The sequence below is a fragment of the Phocoena phocoena genome, chromosome 2, assembly GCF_963924675.1.
Source record: "Phocoena phocoena chromosome 2, mPhoPho1.1, whole genome shotgun sequence".
NCBI classification, from domain to species: domain Eukaryota; kingdom Metazoa; phylum Chordata; class Mammalia; order Artiodactyla; family Phocoenidae; genus Phocoena; species Phocoena phocoena.
This window is the reverse complement of record NC_089220.1, coordinates 140212173-140235408: the sequence shown is the minus strand read 5'-3', so window position 1 is coordinate 140235408 and position 23236 is coordinate 140212173. Positions and strand designations below refer to the sequence as shown.

Here is a 23236-nt window from a genome sequence, read left to right as displayed (position 1 = left end):
GGGGGGTAAAGACACAAGGCGACCCTGCAGAGTGCAGGACTGTTTCACCCTGAACAAGACAGAAATACCATCCACCAGGGGGAGGCAGCTGGCGGCTCTGACTTCACCTCACACTCAAAAACTAAACCCCTGCAAGAATAAATGTGTCCCCACCGACCCACAGCCGACTTACCCCAGGACAGTAAGCAGAGACAAGAGCAAACGCATACATCTCCTCCGTTTATGCCTTCCCTGGCAGGCCCTGGGCAACTCCTATCAATGGAAAGGTACTGGGACACTGGTTCTGGGCCAGACTCCCTCGTGTTCTGGTGTTCCTGACACTTTCTAGAACGAGAAAAGGGCTTTAGCTTCATGCGGATGACTCAGAATTGGAGAAGCCCCTCCACCTTGACCCGAAATCAAACCCCAGGACACAAAGGCAGGAAGGGCCAGTTCTGCCATGGCAGGGGCCCCGGGGTGCTAGCAGCTCGAGTGAAGGCACCTTAGCCCAACAACTGGCAGCAGAACGACCAGACAACACCAACAGGTTTCTGGTATTTCTCTAAAATGTGGGCCATGCTGTCTTCCGTTCCACACGGAGAAATATCCCCCCTGTTCTACCAAAGAGGAAACTGGGGCACAGAGGATGGAGAGAGAAGGAGCCAATCAAGTCGAGAAACGTGACAGAAAAAGCCCCAGCTTTCCGACCTTCCATTCCTATGCTCTGTTCTCGGGGTTTGACTCTGACCACTAAGACGATGGGATCCTAGAAATGAGGGTGAGCAGGGGTAAGATTCTGGCAAAGATCCCCAACAAGCCTTTAGGAAGAATGGTTCTTCTACAGACACATCCCTGTCTGGGGGCAGAGTGGCAAGTGCGCTCCTGGGCTAGTCCCTCACCTTCCCTCTCTGCCCCTTCAGTAAAGTTTCTCCTTCATGTGAGTTCTCTGATGTGTGATAAAATTGGAGCTGTTGCTGAAGCCTTTGCCGCACTCGGGGCATTTGTAGGGCTTCTCCCCGGTGTGGATTCGCTGGTGTATGATGAGGACTGAATTCCAGCTAAAGCCTTTCCCGCACTCGGGACACCTGTATGGCTTGTCTCCCAGATGGGCTCTCTGATGCATGACCAGGATGGAGCCCCGGCTGAAGCTCTTGCCGCACATGAGGCATTTGTAGGGCTTCTCACCCGTGTGGGTCCTCTGGTGCACCACCAGCTGGGAGCGCTGGCTGAAGCCTTTCCCACACTCACTGCATTTGTAGGGCTTCTCACCCGTGTGGATCCTCTGGTGCTTGATGAGGTTGGAGCTCCAGCTGAAGCTCTCCCCACATGTCAGGCACTCGTAGGGCTTCTCGCCCGTGTGCATTCCCTGGTGTGCAATCAGGCTGGAGCTCTGGCTGAAGGTCTTCCCGCACTCCCCACACTTGTAGGGCTTCTCAACCAGGTGGGTCCTCCGGTGTGTGGCCAGGTTGGAGCTGCGGCTGAAGCTCTTCCCGCACTCGCTGCACTGATAAGGTTTTTCTCCCGTGTGAGTTCTCCGGTGGGTGATGAGGGCCGAGCTCTGGCTGAACCTCTGTCCGCAGTCGGGGCACTTGTACGGCTTCTCTCCTGTGTGGATCCTCTGGTGCCTGATGAGGTTGGAGTTGTAACTAAAGCTTTCGCCACATTCTTTACATTCGTAGGGCTTCTCTCCCGTGTGGATCCCCTGATGCGTGTTCAGGCTGGACCGGTTTCCAAAGCTCTTGCCACACTCGGGGCACGAGTACGGTTTCTCCCCTGTGTGAGTCCGCTGATGGGCGATGAGGTTGGGGCTCCTGCTGAAACTCTTACCGCACTCGGCACACTGGAAGGGTTTCTCTCCCGTGTGGATCCTCTGGTGGGTTATGAGGTTTGCACTCCGGCTGAAGCTTTTCCCACAGTCCCTGCACTTATAAGGTTTCTCCCCAGTGTGAGTAGTTTGGTGTCTACTGAAGTTGGAACCATCACTAAAGCTTTTTCCGCACTCGTCGCATTTGTAGTATTTCTCTCCTGTGTGGGTCCGCTCGTGCGTGATGAGGTGGGATTTCCGGCTGAAGGTTTTCCCACACTGGGGACACTCATAGGGCTTCTCACCCAGGTAGGTGCCCTGAAGGCCTATGAGCTGTCCAACTTCCCTGCTCTGGGGTGGCACCTCCCCATGGTCCTCCCCCGGGGTGTTTCCCCGGGGTCCCCGGGAGCTGCAGTCTCTCTCCAAGTCACTTTCCCAGTCAGATTGTGGAATGCCTTCCCCTTCAGGCATTTCGGAGAGCATTTCATGTGATTCAACATCCTCAAATATGTCTTGGTTAGAGTTCTCCCCATTTTCACTCTGGATCTCAAAATCTGAAACAATGAAGAAAATTGTACAATTTGTACTCAATTTCCTATAATGATGAGAAAAGAAAACCAAAGGGGAAATTTCAAATGAATTAAACTTCGAGTGAAAATAAAAACGCTAGAGAACCCTCAAAACTTAAAAAAAAAAAGACAGGTTTATTTCCTTCTAACTGGTTATCCAGTTGCCAGGTCTCATATCTTTATGGTGATCACCCAGAATTTCTAAGTCTTAAAGATGTGGGTTCCAGGTCTCTATGTGTTTCTCCACTGGGAAATGAGATCAGGTGGGAATTTTCAAATTCCTGATCAAAGGAAAGCAACAGGGTACACAGTCCCCGATACTCACCATGGTGCTCAATGCTTAGTAGGTGCTCTATTAAATTTGATGAATGAATGAATGAGTTTCTTATTGGTACCACAGATATTCCCCTAAAGCTCAGTCTCCTTTCAAATGGAGCTTATATAATAATTCTGTGCATTAAAATGTCTGATGCTTATAATCTTATTAGTTGACATTTAAGTAAGACACAGACAAGGTAACAGGGCACCAGCAACAAGGACTCTAGGTGTCTATACACATGACTGGAAACAAGTAAGTGGGCAGTTAAAAGAGCCCTCAAATTTGGGGACTTCCCTGGCGGTCCAGTGGTTAGGACTCCGCACTTCCACTATAGGGGCACAGGTTTGATCCCTAGTCAGGGAACTAAGATCCCACATGCTACGCAGCCAAAAAAAAAAAAAAAAAGAGCCCTCAAATTTACCTGCAGTGAGAGTCTACAGATAGATCTCCTATCGGTAATACAAAATATCTACCTTCCAGAAACTTGCCAAACTACTGCCCAATACTTATCAAACGTTTGGGTGAAACAAATCATGAGGGAGGACTGCTGGAAGAACATGCATTCCCTTCCTCAAATGAGAGACTCTAAAGTCTATCCCAGGATTAAGCCAGCAGAGCTGTGGGCCTGGATCACACTGCTCTGACATTGGCAGAACTGTGTTCACTGAACTGTGTGTTGGTTTAATGACTCTGGCTGACACTGATGAACACTCTAAGAAGGGTCATTAGAAATTAATCACAGACTTCCCTGGTGTTCCAGTGCTTAAGAGTCCGTGCTGCCACTGCAGGGGGCACGGGTTCGATCCCTGGTTGGGGAACTAAGATCCCGCATGCCGCACAGCACAGCCAAAAAGTAAAAAATTAGAAAGAAATGAACTTCTATCAACTAACATTACATTGTTAATCAATATTTAAAAAAAAAAAAGAAAGAAATTAATGGCTGTGTCAGCTACATACTGGCACTTGCCATCTACCTCTACAAGGACTAAATCACATGCTGCTGCAGCTGCTGACTTTCAACTCCCCCTGAAAGGAGTTCAGGGTGGAGAGCAGACAGGAGGCCCTCCGTGCTCTGGGAAAAACTGGCAGAGCAGGTCTTCAGATAGTTAATATTTTCAGGAGACCATTTTATGAGCCCAATTCTTGCATCTCCTCGTATCTAGAAAAGCACTCAATTCCTTCATGGTGACGTCTGCTCCTCGCGATTAGCAGTAACCTTCACGAGACTAGCAGAAACCTTCTGCAAAAAAATATGTGCTTGATTGTGTATACTCCCCCTTCACCAAAATCACATATATGCTGACCTCCCCCATTACGTCTTTGGAGCAGTTTCTCAGAGCTACCTGAGATGCTGTCTCCCGAGTTATAGTTCTCATTTTCTCCCAAATAAAACTTAACCTCAACTCTCACATTGTGCATTTTTTTAAGTCAGCAGCTGTCAGGAACATTAATGCTGCCAGGAAGTTGTTGACGACATTGTTTATACCACACAATATCCTCTTGATCGGCCAGAGGAGGAAACTTCTCTCTGATGGAAGTATCAAAAGGAGCTTCTCTTCTGAGTGATCTGTGTCTGCCTCACGCCCCTGACTGTGGCTCCCTCTCTGCCTTGCCTGCTTGGAAGCTTGGAGCCAAAAGCCCAGAGCAGGAATACTGGATGTTTTTACAGCATGCAACTTGTGTTCTTTCATTTTTTCCTTCCCAATATTTTCTTCTTTACTATAATTCCTTTGTGCTCTATTTCTGTAAGGTATCTTCAACCCTTTTTAAAAATTCTATAGAGTATACAGAAGTCAGTCAATGCTTTTACTGATAAAGGTGATAGCCTGATTATTACTAAGACCTAACATCACACATCAGACCTCATAAGAAAGTAGTTCCATTCATAGCAAGGAAGACAATTAGCAAAATAATTACACAAAGTCCTAGTGACATTTCCATTGTTAATGCTGATAAACTGTTTAAGGTTAGATGTTCAATTCAGTGATTATTAGTCTCTATAAGTTAATGTAAATTTCCGTATATGAACATGATACAATGTGGCCTACATCTCTCAGGTTGAACCTAGGTTCCACTCATGTCTTTAGTCAAAATAAGATCTACTTAAACTTGCAATTAAGCATATAATTACATTTCATGCTCACACTGACATACATGCTGCTGGTAATCTGTGGACTCCTATAATTGCCCTCGGGCCCCCCTCCCCCAGATCTCCAGGGGATGGATACAGGAATGAGGGGCACCATGCAAGCTCCCGCCTGGCTAGGGCCAGAAATTCTGTGCTTCCTCAACATCCTGCAAGACTGCTCTTTTGCAAGTTTCTATCACAGAGCTCTGCTATTATCTCTTCTATAAGAACCATCAGGCTGAGGCCCTGATTCATTATCTTCAAGCTAACATGACCCAAAACCCTTTTGTGATGACCTTTGTAGTTGTTCTCTTCCGAATAGGGACAGTAGTTAATAAGGTTTTTCATTGCCCTAAAATCAGAACTGGTATGTTCCAGGCTGAGCTCAGAAGCAACAGGAAAAACAAAAACTCAGATTTCATTTTCAGTGAGATCAGGAGGGAGATCAATTTGCAGACAACAAAATACATGTAAGGGCTTCCAAAAACAGCAGAGACCGGGCAGAAGCCAAGGAGGGAAAAAGTGAAGAGAACAAGCATGGAAAGCAGGAGGTGGGGGGGTGCTCTTGGGGGCAGTGTCTCAAAAAGCTCAGGCAGAAAATCACTTCCTGAGGGTCAGGGACTCACCCTCAAGTGCATCGGTACATTTGGGAACTGGGGTGAGCAGGCCTGGCTTCTTTGGTTCGGAGAAGCAAGGGAGGTGAGGCTACAATTATACAGAATCACACAGATGAGCTGTGTGTGCAGGAAGCTTTCTGTTTCTGTAAAGCAGCAGAGAGAGCCTTGACTCTCCCAAGTGAATCACAGGAATTACTGTTATTGAGAAAAATGACCATTTTTCATCCCTAAAAAATGTTAAGTGAAGCAACTGCCTCTGTGAAGGAAGACCACAAAGTAGAAGTTGAGAAGAGACAACAGGAAGAGAGGAAATGTGAGCTGGGAAGAAGGGAAAAAAATGCAGAGAAATGAAGACAAAACGGGGAGGAACTCAACAGAAAATAGGCACCTTGGAAAGCACAGGAAGGGAAAGGGAGAATTGAAGTGAGATGGAAACAAAGAAAGAAGTTAGAAAGATTAAAGACCAAGGGGGGAAAGCGGGGCGGGGTGGTGGTGGTGGGATGAATTGGGCAATTGGGATTGACATGTATACACTGATATGTATAAAATAGATAACTAATAAGAACCTGCTGTATAAAAAAAAAATAAAGTTCAAAAAAAAAGATTAAAGAGAATGACAGAAACCAAAGTGAGATAAAAGGAGAATCAACAAATATATAACTAGAGTTCTCAAAAAAGGAAACTAAGCCAAAGGAATAGAACAAATCCTTCAAGTATAATCAATAAAGATAGAAGAACCCTTGATGGGACTTCCCTGGTGGTCCAGTGGTTAAGACTCTACACTTCCAATGCAGGGGGCGCAGGTTCGAGCTCTGGTTGGGGAACTAAGATCCCATGTACCCCGTGGTCAAAAAATTAAATACATAAATACATTAAAAAAAAAAAAAAGATAGAGGAACCCTCGAAAGGTACACTGTGTGCCAAGGAAAACTAACCCAGGGTGGTTACTAATGAGACAGGGGACAACAAGGTAAAAAGATCGAATCACTTATATGGGGGAAGAAAATCAACCAGTCTCAAATTTCTCTCCGGTAACATTCAATCCCTGCAGATCATACAGCAAGAGCTACAAGACATGCAAGCAAAGAAAACGGATGTCAAGGATTTTACGTTCAACAAAACTGTCCTTCAAGCATAAAGTTTACAGGCCAACAGCTTTGAATATACACAAGTTCACAGAATATTGTTCCTATGACCCTTCTTGAGGAAACTATTGGGAGATGAATTTCGGTCAACCACGAGACAAGGGCAATGCTAGAGCAAAAGGACTGGGGCTGAACAGATACATTTAACTTTACAACAACGTCTAAAACTACTGTGGCGATTAGAGTGAAAAAAGAGAATGTAAATGTTACACAGACACGTAGAAATGACACGCTAACCAAAATTGGGGTTGTGGGGAAGAAACTGGGATATAGGATATATTCATTAACTGCCTCATCTGTATACCTGGGAGTTCAAAGGTTATCATTTAAAACTGGCAAATCATGTAACTGAAGTATAAGAGTCTTTAACAGTACAAAAATAAACATTATTGTAGATAAGATTACTGACTGAAATGAGCGGAGTAAGGCAGGGGGCAACTATCTCTGTCAAATGTTAAAACATAAAATCTCAATACAGTAAGTCCCCTACATACGAACCTTCAAGTTACGAACTTTCAAAGACATGAACGTGCCCCTGGATGCCAGCTGTTGTACTCTACTACTGTACTTTTCAAGGTACTGTACTTTCAAATTAAAAATGTTTTATTTTTTGTGTTTGTTATGTAGTATTTGTGTGAAAAGTATTATAAACCTGTTACAGTACAATACCACATAGCCGATTGTGTTAGCTGGGTACCTAGGCTAACTTTGTTGGACTTAATGAACAAACTGGACTTACGCACATGCTCTCGGAACAGAACTTGTTTGTATGTAGGGGACTTACTCTAATTAAAACATTAATAGACAATCAGACCAATGAAACAAAACCAAACCTCCAGAAATAGACTCAGTAGACATGTGAGTCCAGAATTTAATACATGTGAATTCGGAACTTAATTCAGGTGGGCTCATGGATAGACAGACCAGTGGAACAGAAAAAAATAATCTCTATGACCATGGGAATTTAACATATGTTGAATATAAGGGTAGCCTCTCAAATCCATGGAGAAAAGACACCACATCCAAAAGACACCAGCATTCATGATGCTGGGAACAACCAGTTAAGTCAAATGGAAAAATTTCAGTTGGACCCATACTAGGACAAATCTCAAATAGATCAAAGATTTAAAGGGAAAAAAATGAGTACTGAACTATTAGACAAGAATATGAGAGAATTCCTTTAAAATCTGGGAGCCTTTAGACATGATGCTTAATTTGTGTGATTATCTTCCTCTGCCACCTCACTGCAGAGGCCCATCTGAGCAGCATCCTGACCCAATAACCCCCTCACTGTCTGCTGCTTAAGGACCAGTCCTATCCTCCTTTACGTAGACAAAGACTCAAGACTGTTATACTCCAGGGAAGGCCAAAGGAAGGCTGAGAGTTCTTTTAAGGTTGGTCTCTGATAACACAGAGGCACGGGAGCCTTTCTAAAGGACAGAAAAGAGCACCCTTCGGGCGATCTGACTTAACAAGGGCCTCCAAATGGGAAAAAAAAAAAATCACTGAGCTGGGAAGGATGAGGGATCCTGGTTCCTCCCAAGCTCCTCCTCAAGAAACGGTGACACTGGTGAAATTAAGTCAACTGCGGGCAAGTCTCTTTTTCTGTGGGTGGTCAATTAAGAAAGTGAAAACTCAGAAGCTGATGTGGTCAGATAAAAGGGGAATAATGTCATCAACATATTAAAGAGTAGAGGTGGGATGAGATGGTAGGAGCTGGGAATTTTCTTTAAAAAAGAACTTCACCAGTAGAAAGTGTTTGCTATTTCAAAATGAACATATTTTGTGGATGAGACTGGATACGGGGAGGCAGGCTTCTGAGGAAGCAGGCTTGTGAGCAAGCGGTTGGACGGCCAGATCTCCAGCAGAGAAAACTCAGAGATGAGTCAGGCATTAAGGAAACAGGAGAGAAGGGGGTCTCATTTTCTAAATGTTTTGATCTCCCCCGAAACTACTAGAGCAAATTCATAGAGACAGAAAGCAGAATGGTGGTTGCCAGGGGTTGTGGGGAGAGAAGGGGAGTTAGTGGGGTTTTTTTTAAAATAGATTTTATTTAGTTATTTAGTTAGTCATGTTTGGCTGCGTTGGATCCTCGTTGCTGCGCGCGGTCTTTCTCTAGTTGCAGTGAGCAGGGGCTCTTTGTTGCAGTGCACGGGCTTCTCATTGCAGTGGCTTCTCTTGTCGCGGAGCACGGGCTCTAGGCACGCGGGCTTCAGCAGTTGTGGTGCACGGGCTTAGCTGCTCTGCGGCATGTGGGATCTTCCTGGACCAGGAATCGAACCCGTGTCCCCTGCATTGGCAGGCGGATCCTTAACCACTGTGCCACCAGGGAAGCCCGGAATTACTGTTAATGGGTATGGAGTTTCAGTTTGGGAAGAGGAAAAATTTCTGGAGATGGATGGTGGTGACGGTTGCACAACAATGTGAACGTACTTAATGCCACTGAACTGTACACCTAGAAATGGTTAAAATGGTAATTTTATGTTATATATTTTACCACCATAACAAGAAAAAAGAATATGGCTTTTATATATCATTTTATGTACTCTTACCAAATTTAAAACAGTTGATACAGGGCTTCCCTGGTGGCACAGTGGTTGAGAGTCCACCTTCCAATGCTGGGGACATGGGTTCATGCCCCAGTCCGGGAGGATCCCACATACCGCAGAGTGGCTGGGCCCGTGAGCCATGGCCACTGAGCCTGTGCATCCAGAGCCTGTGCCCCGCAATGGGAGAGGCCACAACAGTGAGAGGCCCGCGTACCACAAAAAAAAAAAAAAAAAAAAAAAAAGTTGATACATTACTTACTAGAAAAATTCTGGAATTAATTTTAAAAGATGCAGTTAATGCTCAAAAAGGCAGAGAATTCTTAGAAACACTATTCAATTTCTGATGGCCTAACAGGCAAAAGAATAGTATCTTGCTTTAATGGGTATTTCCCTGGTAATTTGTAAGGTTGAAAATCTTTTCATATGGATATAATTTGTTTTTATTCATTTCTAAATTGCAGGATCATATCTTTTACCTTCTATTCTACTGGGTTGACAATTTCTTATGACTTGTAGATGCTCTTACAGAGCAAGATTTTGACTCTTATCTGCTACACTGCAGACTTTGTTGCAGACACCTCCTCCCAGTCTGTGCATTTTTGTTGAACTTTGTTCATAGTACCTTATTTATTTATTTATGGCTGTGTTGGGTTTTCGTTGCTGCACACATGCTTTCTCTAGTTGCGGCGAGCAGGAGCTACTCTTCGTTGCGGTGTTCGAGCTTCTCATTGTGGTGGCTTCTCTTGCTGTGGAGCACAGGCTCTAGGCATGCGGGCTTCAGTAGCTGTAGCATGCAGTCTCAGTAGTTGTGGCTCACGGGCTCTAGAGCGCAGGTTCAGTAGTTGTGGCGCACGGGCTTAGTTGCTCCGTGGCATGTGGGATCTTCCCGGACCAGGGCTCGAACCCGTGTCCCTTGCATTGGCAGGTGGATTCTTAACCACTGCACCACCAGGGAAGTCCCCACAGTATCTTTTTCATATAAAAGACTTTTTCTGTTTCCATGAGTTCAATTTAGCTTCGATGATTTCTGTCTTGTTTAAGATTAAGAAGTCCCACCCCACTGCAAGATTACAAAAATACTCTCCTATAGCTGATTCCAGATCTTTTACAGTATAGATCTATAACTCATCTGGAATTGATTTCTGTGTAACTTGTGAAGTAGAGATCCAGTTTTAGTTTTTTCAAAAGGGTCAGAACACTGTCCAAACACCATCCACTGAACAGTCCATCTACTGAACGGTCCATCCACTGAACGATTCCTGAATTGCCATAGGGCCCTTACTGGTTACTAGACAAATGCAGCTCGGTCTAAATCAATGGATCTTGTATTTTCCTGCCCTTGACATGGGCTCTAGACTCACATGCACAGCACATTCCCATGGAATGCACAGAGACACGTGTGTCCTCCTGCCTGGCCAGAGGCCTCTGCCTTCTCTCCCATGCTAGAAAGCGTACCAGAATAAGTGTAAGAAAAATTGCTGTCAATATGGGGATAAGCCTGAATTTGCTGTAATTTATAACAATGACATAACTGGTCACAAACTTTGGTGCTTTAATGTGTGTTAAGCTCAGAATCCCCCCGATTGTGACATACCGCTGTGTCTCAACACCATGGTCAGAGCCACTGGTCGAAAATGCAGAAGTGGACATACCGCTGTGTCTCAACACCATGGTCAGAGCCACTGGTCGAAAATGCAGAAGTGGACATACCGCTGTGTCTCAACACCATGGTCAGAGCCACTGGTCGAAAATGCAGAAGTGGGTCTGTAATTCTGATACAGTTGATGTCCAAGTGGGGCTCTCCCTATCGGGGCGCTGCCCTGGCAAGACTGGAGGGAACCTGATAGTGCCTGAGTGACTGGACCGTTGTTCCCCCTGAACTCTGACTGCCTGAAAGACAAAGCGCTGGTAAAAACAGCAAGGAGATGTTATTGGTTTAAATGAATGATTGCCAAACAGTTACGGTTATAATGTTACATCTCTCTAAGAGTTCTGTATAGTATACACTTCAAATATTTAAGTGAATTGAAAGTGTTTTTGTCTTGAAACTGAGAATTGTGGCTTTAAAAAGACATATACCTTTACAACCCTGCACCGCTCTTCACTCCCCTTATTAACAAAAATGGAAGTATTTGTTCATTTGCTGTCACCAAGGGAGCATTTTTGCTGGGCCAGCAAGCTCAAAATAGGTAAGCTGCTGCCTGTGCCCACCAAAAGCCAGGTGTGATGCTGAGGATGGCTGGAGAGGTCAGCTGTGACTCTCAGCTCACCTGTTGGACAAGAGTAGGTTTGAAGTTGATAATCTCCATTCCTGACTAGTCTAGAGGAGTGCTTCTTGAACTTCACAGTGCATATGAAATCACCTGGAGATCTTGGTAAATGCAGATTCTGCTCCAGTGGGGCTAGGCTGAGACCGAGGTATATGCCTTTCTAGCAAGCTCCCAGGTGACACCTGTTTTTGGTGCATGGACCACATTCTGAGTAACAAGGCTCTAGAGCAGTGGTTTTTAAACTTCACTGCACCTTAGAACCACCTGGTAAGCTTTCAAAACTCCCTTGCCTGGGCCACACCCCGTGCCAACTAAATCAGAAAATCAGAATCCCTGGAGTGGGTTCCAGGACCCCAATGAGAAGTCTGAGAACCATAGGCCTAGCACAGTGGTTCTCAAACTGGTGGCTGAATCAGGATCACCTGGAGGGCTTGTTAAACCCACGTGCTGGACGCCGCCCCCAGAGTTTCCGGTTCAGTAGGTCTGAAGGGAGGCCCGGGGATTTCATTTTTAACACACTCCCAGATGATGCTGATGGCACAGGGACCCCACACTAATGGTCAGAGGATTTATATGTCACGAGTCTATCAATTTTGAGCCCCATAATTTCCCCTTTGCTCCCCTCTGATGGCAGCAGTTTCTTTTTTGGGTGGTGGAGCTTCTATGAGATAAAATGAATCTGTAAGGGACTTCCCTGGCGGTCCAGTGGTTAAGACTCCGAGCTTCCACTGCAGGGGGCTTGGGTTCGATCTCTGGTTGGGTAACTAAGATCCTGCAAGCCGTGCTATTTGGCCAAAAAAAAAAAAAAAAAAAAATCTGTTAGGAGAGGAGCATTTCCCCTTTCAGCCTGATGCTGCAACCACACTGGTCTGGGGTTATCTTGGGGAGGCCGCTGTGGCATGAGTCCACTGGTCTCCGGGCTCTAAAGGTATTTTTCCCCTTACTTCATACAGAAAGTGAGATGAGGGTGGGTAGAGCAATTAGAGAACAGTTCAAGGACAAGCTGTCTCAACTCTAGTGACTATACTTTCTGAACCGAAAATGAGGCCATACAATTTGAGAAACGACTTCTGGCCCCAGGGCCCAGGCCTCTTACAGACCGATGTGAGACATTCTGAGAGGTATGGTTTGGCTGCCAGCTATTGGAATTTGAGACATTTTGATGCTTTACAAGGACAAATACTCAAGATTGCCCTGGAAAATTGGGGTTCTCATTCTCCAAGTCACCAGAAAAAAAATGGAAGTGTATTGGGTTTTACATCAGTAATTTGTAACCCGCAACACAGGTAACTAGTGCTTTTCATAAATGGTCTTTCAACAGGCCTGTGAAACAGGCTAAAAACACAGCTGCCAGGTGTGAACCATGTGGGCCAATCTTATCTAAAAAGAAAGAGTGCAGGAATTCCCTGGTGGTGCAGTGGTTAAGAATCTGCCTGCCAATGCAGGGGACACGGGTTCGAGCCCTGGTCCGGGAAGATCCCACATGCCGCGGAGCAACTAAGCCCGTGCGCCACAACTACTGAGCCTGCGCTCTAGAGCCCGCGAGCCACACCTACTGAAGCCTGCGCGCCTAGAGCTCATGCACCGCAACGAAGAGTAGCCCCTGCTCGCCGCAACTAGGGAAACTCCATACACAGCAAGGAAGAACCAACACAGCCAAAAACAAATAAATAAATTTATTTTTTAAAAAATAAAAAGAAAGAGCACATCACTGGATGGATGGTCTCCACAGGACCAGTGATGCCCTACTGTGGCTTCCACGTCCAGCCCACAACAGTTTCATTTTCTCTGGCATTTGTGTGCTGGTGGCCACATCCAAGACCAGCTCCCCAGTGCAAGAGACCTCCAGGCAACTGTCCTCCCTGAGGTGTGGATTCACCATACCTTAGGTTTCCAAATCCAAAGTTTGTCCCTTCAAGTAAATGCTGCCAGTCCCATGGACTACTCCTACCAGTTTGGCTGGATAACAACAGGTGAGAAAGGCCACCTACTGGTTTATTCTCAGGCCATGAAGGGAGATATCCTTGAGCCTCTGGAATTTGAGAAATGGCAATAGCACCCACCTCCATACTCAGAAACATGTTCTCTATGTTTATAAACATCTTTGTTAACAGCATAAATATGATAATATTCACTGAGTTTGCTGAATATAAACAAAGGATTAATACAGAGCTTCCAAGAACGAAAACCTAAGAGTAGGTGCTCTCTTGCCGGACTAAGCTGCTTGACTTGCCTACCGGCCTAAGAATTCTCCCATGTCTAAGCTGCAGTCCTACCTAGTCTCCCTTTCTAGATTTGGAAATGTACCTGGCTACGTTCTGCCAACTTTGGGCTTGACCTTTTTTTTTTTTTTTAAGATATTTTTTGATATTGACCATTTTCAAAGTCTTTGAATTTGTTACAGTATCGCTCCTGTTTTGTGTTTTGGTTTTTTGGCCATGAGGCATGTGGGATCTTAGCTCCCCAACCAGGGACTGAACCTGCACCCCCTGCATTGGAAGGCGAAGTCCCAACCACTGGACCGCCAGGGAAGTCCTGACCCCATTTTGTTTTAAAACAAAACTTAGCTTGGCTTTCTCAAGGAGAGGCAGATAAGCCTGGAAGGAAGCAGCTATCTGCCTCTTTCATGGACCCAGCAGGTGAGCTTCTCCACACCTGCAGGGAGGCTGGAAGGATTCATTTCCTCATCCCGAAAATACTTACTGGGTCCCCACTACGTACAGGGCACTGTGCTGGGTACTGTGAGAGCTTAAAAAAAAAAAAAAGAAAAAGGTTAAGAAAAAGATAGGTTCCTTGACTTTGGGGATTTTATAGGTTCCTAGAAGAAATAAAATGAGTATTCATACAAATAGAAAACAAGACAGAATACGATACAAAGCCAAGAGAGGAGGAGAATCCAAATATTCTGGGGGAGATGACTTCTAGCAGAGGTGATCAGAGATGCTCTCAGGCGGGTTGAACTGGGGACAGGAAACAGGGGCCGGAAGTAAGGACAGCTTTATGGAGCAGGTCTCCAAAGGTGTGCACTCAAAGGAAGACCAGGATTTTATCACACAGGGATGGACAAGGCCACTCCAAGTCAAAACTCAGCAGCACAGGTGAATGCCAGCAAGTACAGATTATGTTCAAGAAACATCAAGATCTGGTCTGAATGAAGCAAGAGCTGTGGCAAGGGGATCAGAGGAGGACCAGCCATGGGCACCTGGGCCAGGTCACACAGGGCCACGGGGCTGCAAGCAGAACAAAGAGGTCATGGTTGATTTGGAGACACTGGGGAACTCAAGAAGATTTTTAAGCAGGAGAGTGCCCGATCACTCAGGTAGGAGTGGAGCAGGGGAAAGAGGCTGAAGGCAGGTTCCCTTTGGAGGCTGCTGCGAGAGTTCAGGTGAAATACCAAGAGCCTGAAATAGGGCTGGGTATGGGGATCAAAATGCCCTTGGGAAACACAAAGAGAGATGAGCTTTACCACTTAAACTATTAATATAGGTCCAATCTCAACTGGAATTTTAAGATATTTTAACTGTGAACACCTAGAGGTGCCTGCTAGTCAAATATTAAACAACCACTGTCTAACCAGGCCTTGAAAATGTGCTGGGTAAATGTGACCAAAGGTCCCGAGCTGGACAAACAGACTAGAGATCAAGTGGTCTTATGTTGAGTAAATGTTTGAGAAGGGATGGAGATCACTGCAGAGGTTCCTCTGAGTAATCATAAGGCAGGTCAGGAGCATGTGTTAGACAAATGAAAACCAACAAAGACGATCTCAATGGCAGAAATGAGAGCACTGACAAGCCCATTCAGTCTGGGACATTCCCCATCTGGGATGTTCCGTGAAAGATGAAAGGCACAAAGCCTCTCCAGCAAGCCAGGTGGGGAGGGCTGTCACAGTGGGAGCCTGTCATTGCCTCAGAGACACCTGATGAGACTTGACGCCCTGCTTTGTGACTTCCCCAACTGAACAGTAACCCCAGAGGTTTCTCCTCAGCCTTCCACCCCTCTGGCCTCTCTTTAGCATCTCATTGAAGAGCCTGAGGTTCATCACAAACTTGTTACATAGTAAACAGGTTTTTAAACAGGATGAGAGGCTTTTGCTTTTTTAAGTAGGAAGAGTAAAATTAAAAGCTATTTTTCAGGGCCAAAGAAAATCAGGTATTTTGCTTCAAATAAAACCTGGGATCTACCAAACACACGTAGAAGCAAACAGACTGGAGTTTGAATGCCGGCTCCATCACTAACCAGCTGTGTGACCTCAAGGAAGAGCTTGACCTTGTTGAACTTCCATTTCCTCATCTGTAAAATGACAGTTCCACCCACCTCATGGGATTATCAGCAAGATGGACATGTGAGGTGCTCAGTGAAGGCCTGGGCTCACAGGTGGCCCTCCATGACCACCCTTTTCTCCAAAGGACAGCTTTATACTCACATCTCCCAAGTCCCTGGGCATTGTTACAACTCTGTCCCCAAACCACCTTCCCTTTCCAGTCATCTGAATCCTCTAGACTAGATGCCTCTGAGTTAGTCACCTTTGTCTTACTCATCTGCAGCCCCTCTTTCCAACATCCCACCGGCAACTATGACTTTGCATCAGATGTGACGAAATGCTTAAGAACATTAGCCACGTCCTCAGACCCCTGAGCTGGCATCCTGGTTCAGCCTCGTACTAGCTGCGAGACCTTAAGGGAGTCACTTATCTTCCCCGGTGATGATAATTCCGCTTGTCTCCAAGCTGCAGCACAGCTTCCTGCACCCAGGAGTCGTCTTCCAGGATCATGACGGCGACCTCCTCCTCCTGGTCATCTTCCTCTTGAGGGACCTGGACTAAGGGGCTCAGAGGAGTGGTTCCTCTCAGCACCTCCGAGGCCATCATCCACGTTCTTGGGGGAATCACTCAGGCTTCTAACCTTGACCTTCAGTCTTCTCCAGCCAGGCTCTCTGAGAGTTTATGTGAGTTTTGCATATCAGATGCTAGGCACGCAGGCTGGCCCACAAAAAGGATCCATCAGTGCTGGCTAGGGTTACTATTAGTTCTTTCTCACATGCATCCAGTCTCCTCCTCTTCCCCTGCAGTCCCCACCTTGGACCCACCCCTATCACTGCCCATCCAGCATCCAGACAGCTTCCTGGCTGCTCTCCTCCCTCCGGCCTCTCCCTCCTGTAATCAAACCTGCATCCTGTTGCAAAGCTCAGCTTCCTCCCATGCCCCTGGGGCCCTAGTTTAGAATTTGCTGAGGCCAAAGACATTTGGTCTAAGCCTCACCCACCCTTCCCCCAGACCCTCCTTCCTACCCCTTCCTAAAAACACACTTTCCACTCCAAATCAGCCAGCCTTCCTTATATGGTCATCCCACCGATCCCACACGGGTCCACCCTTCTGAGCCTCAGCTCCATTGGGATGCCACACCCTCCCCCTGCCCTGCGCCTTTCCAAACCCCCCTCCAGCTCAACTCCTGCTCAAGTGTCACATCCTCTGTGAAGCCTTCTCTGACCTCTCCTCTCCTCTCCTCTCCCCACTCCGTTCCCTGAACATCCTCACAGAGGCAGCCATTGGTTCCCAGGGGTCCTGAAACAGTCCTAGGGGCACAGGTAGATCTGAAGTAAATATCTGGTAAGCAAGGCAGTCCCGTTTACAACTGAAGACCAGAATGGAGGCAGAGTGGTTGAACGGCGTGCATGGGTCCCACAACGTATTAATAACACAAGAGACAAATAAATTAACTGTTGCAAAAAGCTCAGGTTTGGAATTACTCTTTTAAGAGCCTGGGATGACTTTATACCACAGGTAAGTCCCTAGTTATTAGCTGGCTTTAGCTGGCTTACTCGTCATTCACCTTGATTTCACAAAAATAATCACTTTTTCAAAACAGGATTTGGTTTTTCTAACTGCTGGAACTTAAATATTTGGAAGTTTATTGCACAAGTGGGTGAAAGTGCCAAGGGGTGGTTTATGGGGGTCTTCAGCCCCTCATCCCATAACCTCCATCAGCTTCCCAACCGCTCCAACCATACACAAAAAAATTGTGCTAACTACGTAAATCTGGCTCTGAGAATAGTCCTCTAAGCCCCTCTTATACTGAAATTGTGGAACTGTCACTGCACACAACCAGGGCATTTTGGGGTGACAATGTGCTGATCACCTGCAGACAGAGTAGAGGGATGGGGCTGACCCGAACTCAGTCCTGGATACCAACTTCTCCTCCTCTGCAAACACCACACTCTTCCATCTCAGAGGGCTGCTCCCACCCTCTCCCTATGAGGTTCTGCATCTCACCACTGTCCCGAAGGGTCTGGGTCAAATCTTCCACCAGGGCCACCGCCTCCTCGCTGCTCTCGGGCCGATGCTCTTGCAGCCAGGCCTGAATTTCCCTTGGCAGCACGGTCAGCATTTGCTCCTTGGTGTGCACCTCTGGCCTCAGCCAGCGCCGGCAGAGCTCTCGAAGACGGCCAAGGGCACCCTGTGGCCCTCCGGCCACCTCCTCATGGGGGCTGCCCTTGCCGGCGCTCTGGGGAAAGGGCTCCGACTCAGGGCCATCCTCCTGCAGCACAGCTTCCTGCACCCAGGAGTCGTCTTCCAGGATCATGGTGGCGACCTCCTCTTCCTGGTCATCTTCCTCTTGAGGGACACGGACTAAGGGGCTCAGGGGAGTGGTTACTCTCGGCACCTCCGAGGCCATCATCCACGTTCTGGGGGGAATCACTCAGGCTTCTAACCTTGACCTTCAGTCTTCTCCAGCCAGGCTCTCTGAGAAGACAGCACCCTCCTCAAATTTCAACAAGTAGTCTGGCTAAGAATGAGAAAGAGAACTAGAATCAATAAGTAAACTGTCCTAAAACAATCTAACTCACAGCAGCCCAGGTCAGGCCACCAAATAATTCTTACATCCGCAAATCAACAGAAGTTTCCTGTCCCTCTTAAAGGAAAAATGGCTTATTCCTGAAAACATCTCTATGGCAAGAGAAGTTAAGAAGAATCACAGGCACAAAAAATAGAGTATTTTTCTTTCCAAAAGACCAAAGCATGAGTAACAGAAATTCAAAGTCCTCGCAAGAACCCAGGACTGAGTTATCCTGCCCTAAGTCAGTTCAGACTTGCTGCAGAGTGACCTTGACCTAACATACAACTCAGTCACACAACCTCACTGACCACCTAATAAGTAGAGATAATAACACCTATCCTTCTTATCTGAAGGGGACCTCTCAAGGATTTGCAAAGGATCAGATGTCAAGACACTTTGATGCTCACTGGATGGAAGGAAATACCTCAACTGCATTATTACCATATTTTAAAATATGAAGTTTTAAAATGTTTGTACTCTTAGATCCAGCCTTGGCCCCTCAGGAATTTATTTTTTAAAATAACCATCTTTGTAAAGAGAAATTTATTTGCAAGGATACACAACCATAACATTGTTTCTAATTGCAAAAAGAAAACTTGACACCTTAAAATTCCAGCAGCAGGAGAATGGTTAATTATGGCACATTCATACAGTAAAATATATTAAAAACTATGCTAATGTGGGACTTCCCTGGTTAAGAATCCTCCTGCCAATGCAGGAGACACAGGTTCGAGCCGTGGTCCAGGAAAAGCCCACATGCCACGGAGCAACTAAGCCCGTGCGCCACAGCTACTGAGCCTGAGCTCTAGAGCCTGAGAGACACAACTACTGAGCCCGTGTGCCACAACTACTTAAGCCCGCGCGCCTAGAGCCCATGCTCCCCAACAAGAGATGCCACCGCAATGAGAAGCCCGCTCACTGCAACAAAAAGTAGCCCCCGCTCGCAGCAACTAGAGAAAGCCCGCGCACAGCAACAAAGACCCAATGCAGCCGAAAATAAATAAATTAATTAATTCATTAATTAAATAAAATAAACTGTGCTAATGTAATAATGGCTACCTTCTGAGGGACCGTTACTGAGAAGGGGCCCAGTGGAGCTGGAAATGTTCTATATCTTGATTTAACAATGGTTGCAATAAGAGCATACATATGAAATTTAAGATTTGTGCACTCTGCTCTATGTATTTTTTAAAATTTTTAAATTATGCTGACAATAATTATTAATCATTAATTATTTAAAATAATCATAATATGAAAATTAATGGATAAAAACAAAACCAGCAAGGCAAAAAAACCATAGACATAGTATGACCCCAATTCCTTTTAAAAATGAACACATACACAAGGAAAAAAAAAACCTGGACAGAAATTCTACAAAATGTTGAGAGCAATGAAATGACAAATTATTTAAAATAAAGACTAAAAGGCAATGAAAAGTTATTTTTAAAAATCGTCACTACATCTTAGACTCAGATAACCCCCACACACAAAAAAAACAGGGAAGGAAAAACTTTTTAAAAAAAGAACAAAAAAGAAAAGCTAGTGGAAACACCGAAGCTCTCAATATGTATTCACCAAATGGCTAAAAGAAGCACAGATATAACACAACTCTTAACTGGGAGCCCAGGAAAACCGTTCCTAGTCAGTTAATTTGCTGTCTCACCTGGGGCAAGCCGCGCCCCCTCTGAAGCTCAGTTTCCCCATCTGTAAAATGAGCTGCTCGGGATGTCGTCCACTGTGCCTTCCAGTCTAAACTCTGCCCCCCTGGTTGGATGTACACGGAGCTCACCGCTAGGGAGAAGAGTCCATGTCCGGTCGCTGAGCCAACCGGGCGCCTAAACCGGGAGAATGGGGGCCCGCGGGACGGGGACAGAGCCCCCGACGCCCCTCCCCCAACAGGGCTGCCCGCACTGGCTCCAGGCCCGTTATCCCCTTGCCTCGGGCTGCTCTCCCGGCCCGCGCGGCTCCAGCTGTGGCTCTCCGGGCTCACCTCTCCAGAGACCAGATGCCAATCCCGCGGTCGCTCCGCGCGCAAAAGCGCCCCCGGGCACTGCCCGGCACCTCCGGAGTCAAGGTGGCTCAAGCCCGAGGGGCACCGAGAACAATGGACGGGAGAGGCCCGCCCTCCGCCGCGCTCATTGGCCACCGAGAACTGCACCTGGAAACTCTGTTTTCCTATTGGCGGATACGGACCCAGCCGGGCGGAGGGAGGGAGCCTGGGCCAAAGGCATTGTGGGAGGTGTAGTCCATCGAGCAGACTCCGACCGCGGGGCACGGAGCAGAGTTTGGGATTGATACCCTGTGCAGTGCGGTAGGGCTAGAGAAAGGAAAATCTGCCGACTGGCAGTCAGGACCCCAGTGTGGGCCAGAGCTGTGACCTGGGACGGGTCATTTCACTTCTTTAAGTCCTCCATATAGTTCTCTATGAAAAGGGAAAGTTGAATGGAAGCTCCCTATCAGCCGTTAACTGTGAGGCAAGTAATTTTGTCAGGCCCCTCGACGGCCGAAAGTAGTCCCTGAGCAGGAAAGGAATACGCTCGGGAGAAGTCCCTTCCCGCCGAGCTCGGCGGCCCTCCCACAGCTTGCAGATCCACACTTGCACCTGGCTTTTGCACACCCCTTTGTTTTCGCACGTGGTGTTTCAGGGTCTGGAGGAAAGCCCTGTCCCGCCTCTTCTGCAGCAGAACTCGCATTCTTTCGTCTATCTCCTCTTGCATGGAACCCGCCCCATCATCACCTCCCTCGCAGGGACACCGCCCCTAGCACACATGCTCGAAGTCTCCATTTTAGTATCAATACTTACCCAGTGTTACTTATTGTCAGTGTCAGCACTGGGAGGTGAGAGTGGGAAATTGGCCTCTACTGTGGGGTTCCCACGGTTGGCGCTTTTAAAGAAATGGCTGTCCCATGACAGCAGGTGAGTAACTGCCTGGAAACCCAAGAGAGAAATATAAGAAAAGAGAGAAAGACACTCTTAATGGCCTGTGATAGAACAGTGGTGTATTTTTGTACAGAGCAATTATTGGGGGCATGCACAATTAAATGATTACATTTGTTTTAATTTTCATTTAAATTTCATTTTCATGAAAATTTCATTTCATGAATGTTTGAGACATGTTTCATGATTATTGGTGATTTTAATCTCATTTTCTATGAACTGACTGTTCCTATCTCCTTCCCTTTTTTTAAATTGCATTTACTCGTAAAAGCTCTTAGTATATTAAGAAAATGATTCCTTTGTTTGTCATAGAAGTTGCTGCTAGTTTTCTCACTTTGCTGTTCGCTTTTTGCTGTTTTTTTTAATATAGAAATTTGACATGTTTATGGCGTCAGATTTGTCAGTCTTGTCTCTTTATAGCTTCTGAGTTTTGTGTCACTCTTAGAAAGTTCTGTCCACCACTCTAAAGATTATTTGAATTTTACCCATTTTTCAGTAATTAACCTCTTTAAGTATAAAAATGCAAAGTGAGGTTCAGCTGTTGAATGCTACATCCCTGGTAGGGTAGCATCTTAATTTATTAGCCCAAAGTGACCACATGCAGACAGCCCCACCTCCAGGCTGGCCTAAGAAGTCTGCACTGAGTGCCCGGATGCAGAATTTTCAGCCACCACCTCTCCAGTGGTCAGCATTCCTAGAAAGCAAGATCTCCAAAATGATTGAGGATGATAATTCTTGGACATGATCTTATATTAACAAAGTTTGTTTCTCCACTTTTTCATCCTCATGAGGAATGGAAATTTACACAAAAGGGAAAATATTTGTTTGCTTGGGGTAGGGGGTTAGAGGTTGGGATACAGCTGAAACTTCCCAGCAGCCTAAGAGTTCATTTTTCTCTGCTTCTATCCCAAGCCAACTCATGACCACAAGAAACTGGCACCATCTTGTCACAGGAGAATCCTGGACCCAGCCATCTCTGTCCTGTGCCTGATTCTCTGAGAAGTTGGTCCTGGCCAGTGTGAACTTCCCTACATTTAGATAGAGAGCAAGTCACATTTAAGACCAAATTCCTGGCATAATGGTCCTGGTACCCAAGCCAGTGCCCTAAGACCAGCCTGGGGTGGCAAGCAAGCCCAGAAACACAGCCCAGTTCAGTGAGTAGGGTTGGTCCTCCAAGTGATTCCTTTCTCCATCCACCAAACCACAAGGATGACAGAGGCTCCGTTCTACTAGTGAGCACTCTTGACTAAAAGCTTCAAAGGACAGCTCTGGCTAACTTAAAAGGGACTTATTGAAAGAATATCAGGGAACTTACAGAGTAAATGGGAGGTAAAGTATCAGGCTTGAAAATAGTTAGGGGCCAAGAAAAGGAGAGTAAGGCCCCCCAAACCACAGCAACAATCTCTTAGCACAAACAGCCCAGTCTGCCCACCCCATGAGCCCTAGTGATGCTACAGCCATCTCTGTTTGCCTGCCTTCTTCTCAAGGTTCCAGACCAGGGAAAGAGTATTTGGTTGGCTGAGTCTAAATCACATGCTCACTCCCTGGACCCACCAGGGGAGAGGGGATTGGATCTGGCTCCTAGATTTCCTTACTGTTACTCCCACACAAAGGTGAGTTCTCCAATCTGGAGACTGAAGGCCTCTAGGAAAAACTGGACAGGCAGAAACTACATGTGTCACTACTTGTCTTTAGATGTTGAGCGAGAAGGAAACTCACCCCAAGGAATGCTCGGCTTAAGGCCTTTTGGGAGCTCCCAGCTCATCTCAAGTTGATGGAGGTGAAAAAGATGGGGATGGGCAGATCCTGCTTTCTGTAACACCTAGTTAAAATCAGGGCCAATGGGGACTTCCCTGGTGGCGCAGCAGTTAAGAATCCGCCTGCCATTGCAGGGGACATGGGTTCGATCCCTGGTCCGGGAAGATCCCACGTGCTGCGGAGCAACTAAGCCCATGCGCCACAATGGCTGAGCCTACGCTCTAGAGCCCGGGAGCCACAACTACTGAGCTCACGTGCCACAACTACTGAGGCCCGCGTGCCTAGAGCTCATGCTCCGCAACAAAGAGAAGCCACCGCAATGATAAG

General features: G+C 46.4%; 1 protein-coding gene across 3 annotated transcripts; it reads right to left on the bottom strand.

Annotated features, from left to right (window-relative positions):
• Positions 1 to 324: 324 nt before the first annotated feature.
• On the bottom strand, positions 325 to 18054 carry ZSCAN2 (zinc finger and SCAN domain containing 2). Of its 3 annotated transcripts, XM_065871509.1 has the most exons (3): positions 17649 to 18054; positions 2157 to 2337; positions 325 to 385 (listed from the first exon to the last, which is right to left on the bottom strand). In XM_065871509.1, the coding sequence occupies exons 1-3, from the start codon at positions 18052 to 18054 to the stop codon at positions 325 to 327; spliced, it is 648 nt and encodes a 215-aa protein (XP_065727581.1). The 3 variants fall into 3 exon arrangements, with proteins under 3 accessions (XP_065727581.1, XP_065727579.1, XP_065727580.1); XM_065871507.1 differs by lacking the exon at positions 325 to 385 and having other exon boundaries at positions 896 to 2337; XM_065871508.1 differs by lacking the exon at positions 325 to 385 and having other exon boundaries at positions 896 to 2337; positions 17652 to 18054.
• Between the last annotated feature and the right edge of the window lie 5182 nt (positions 18055 to 23236).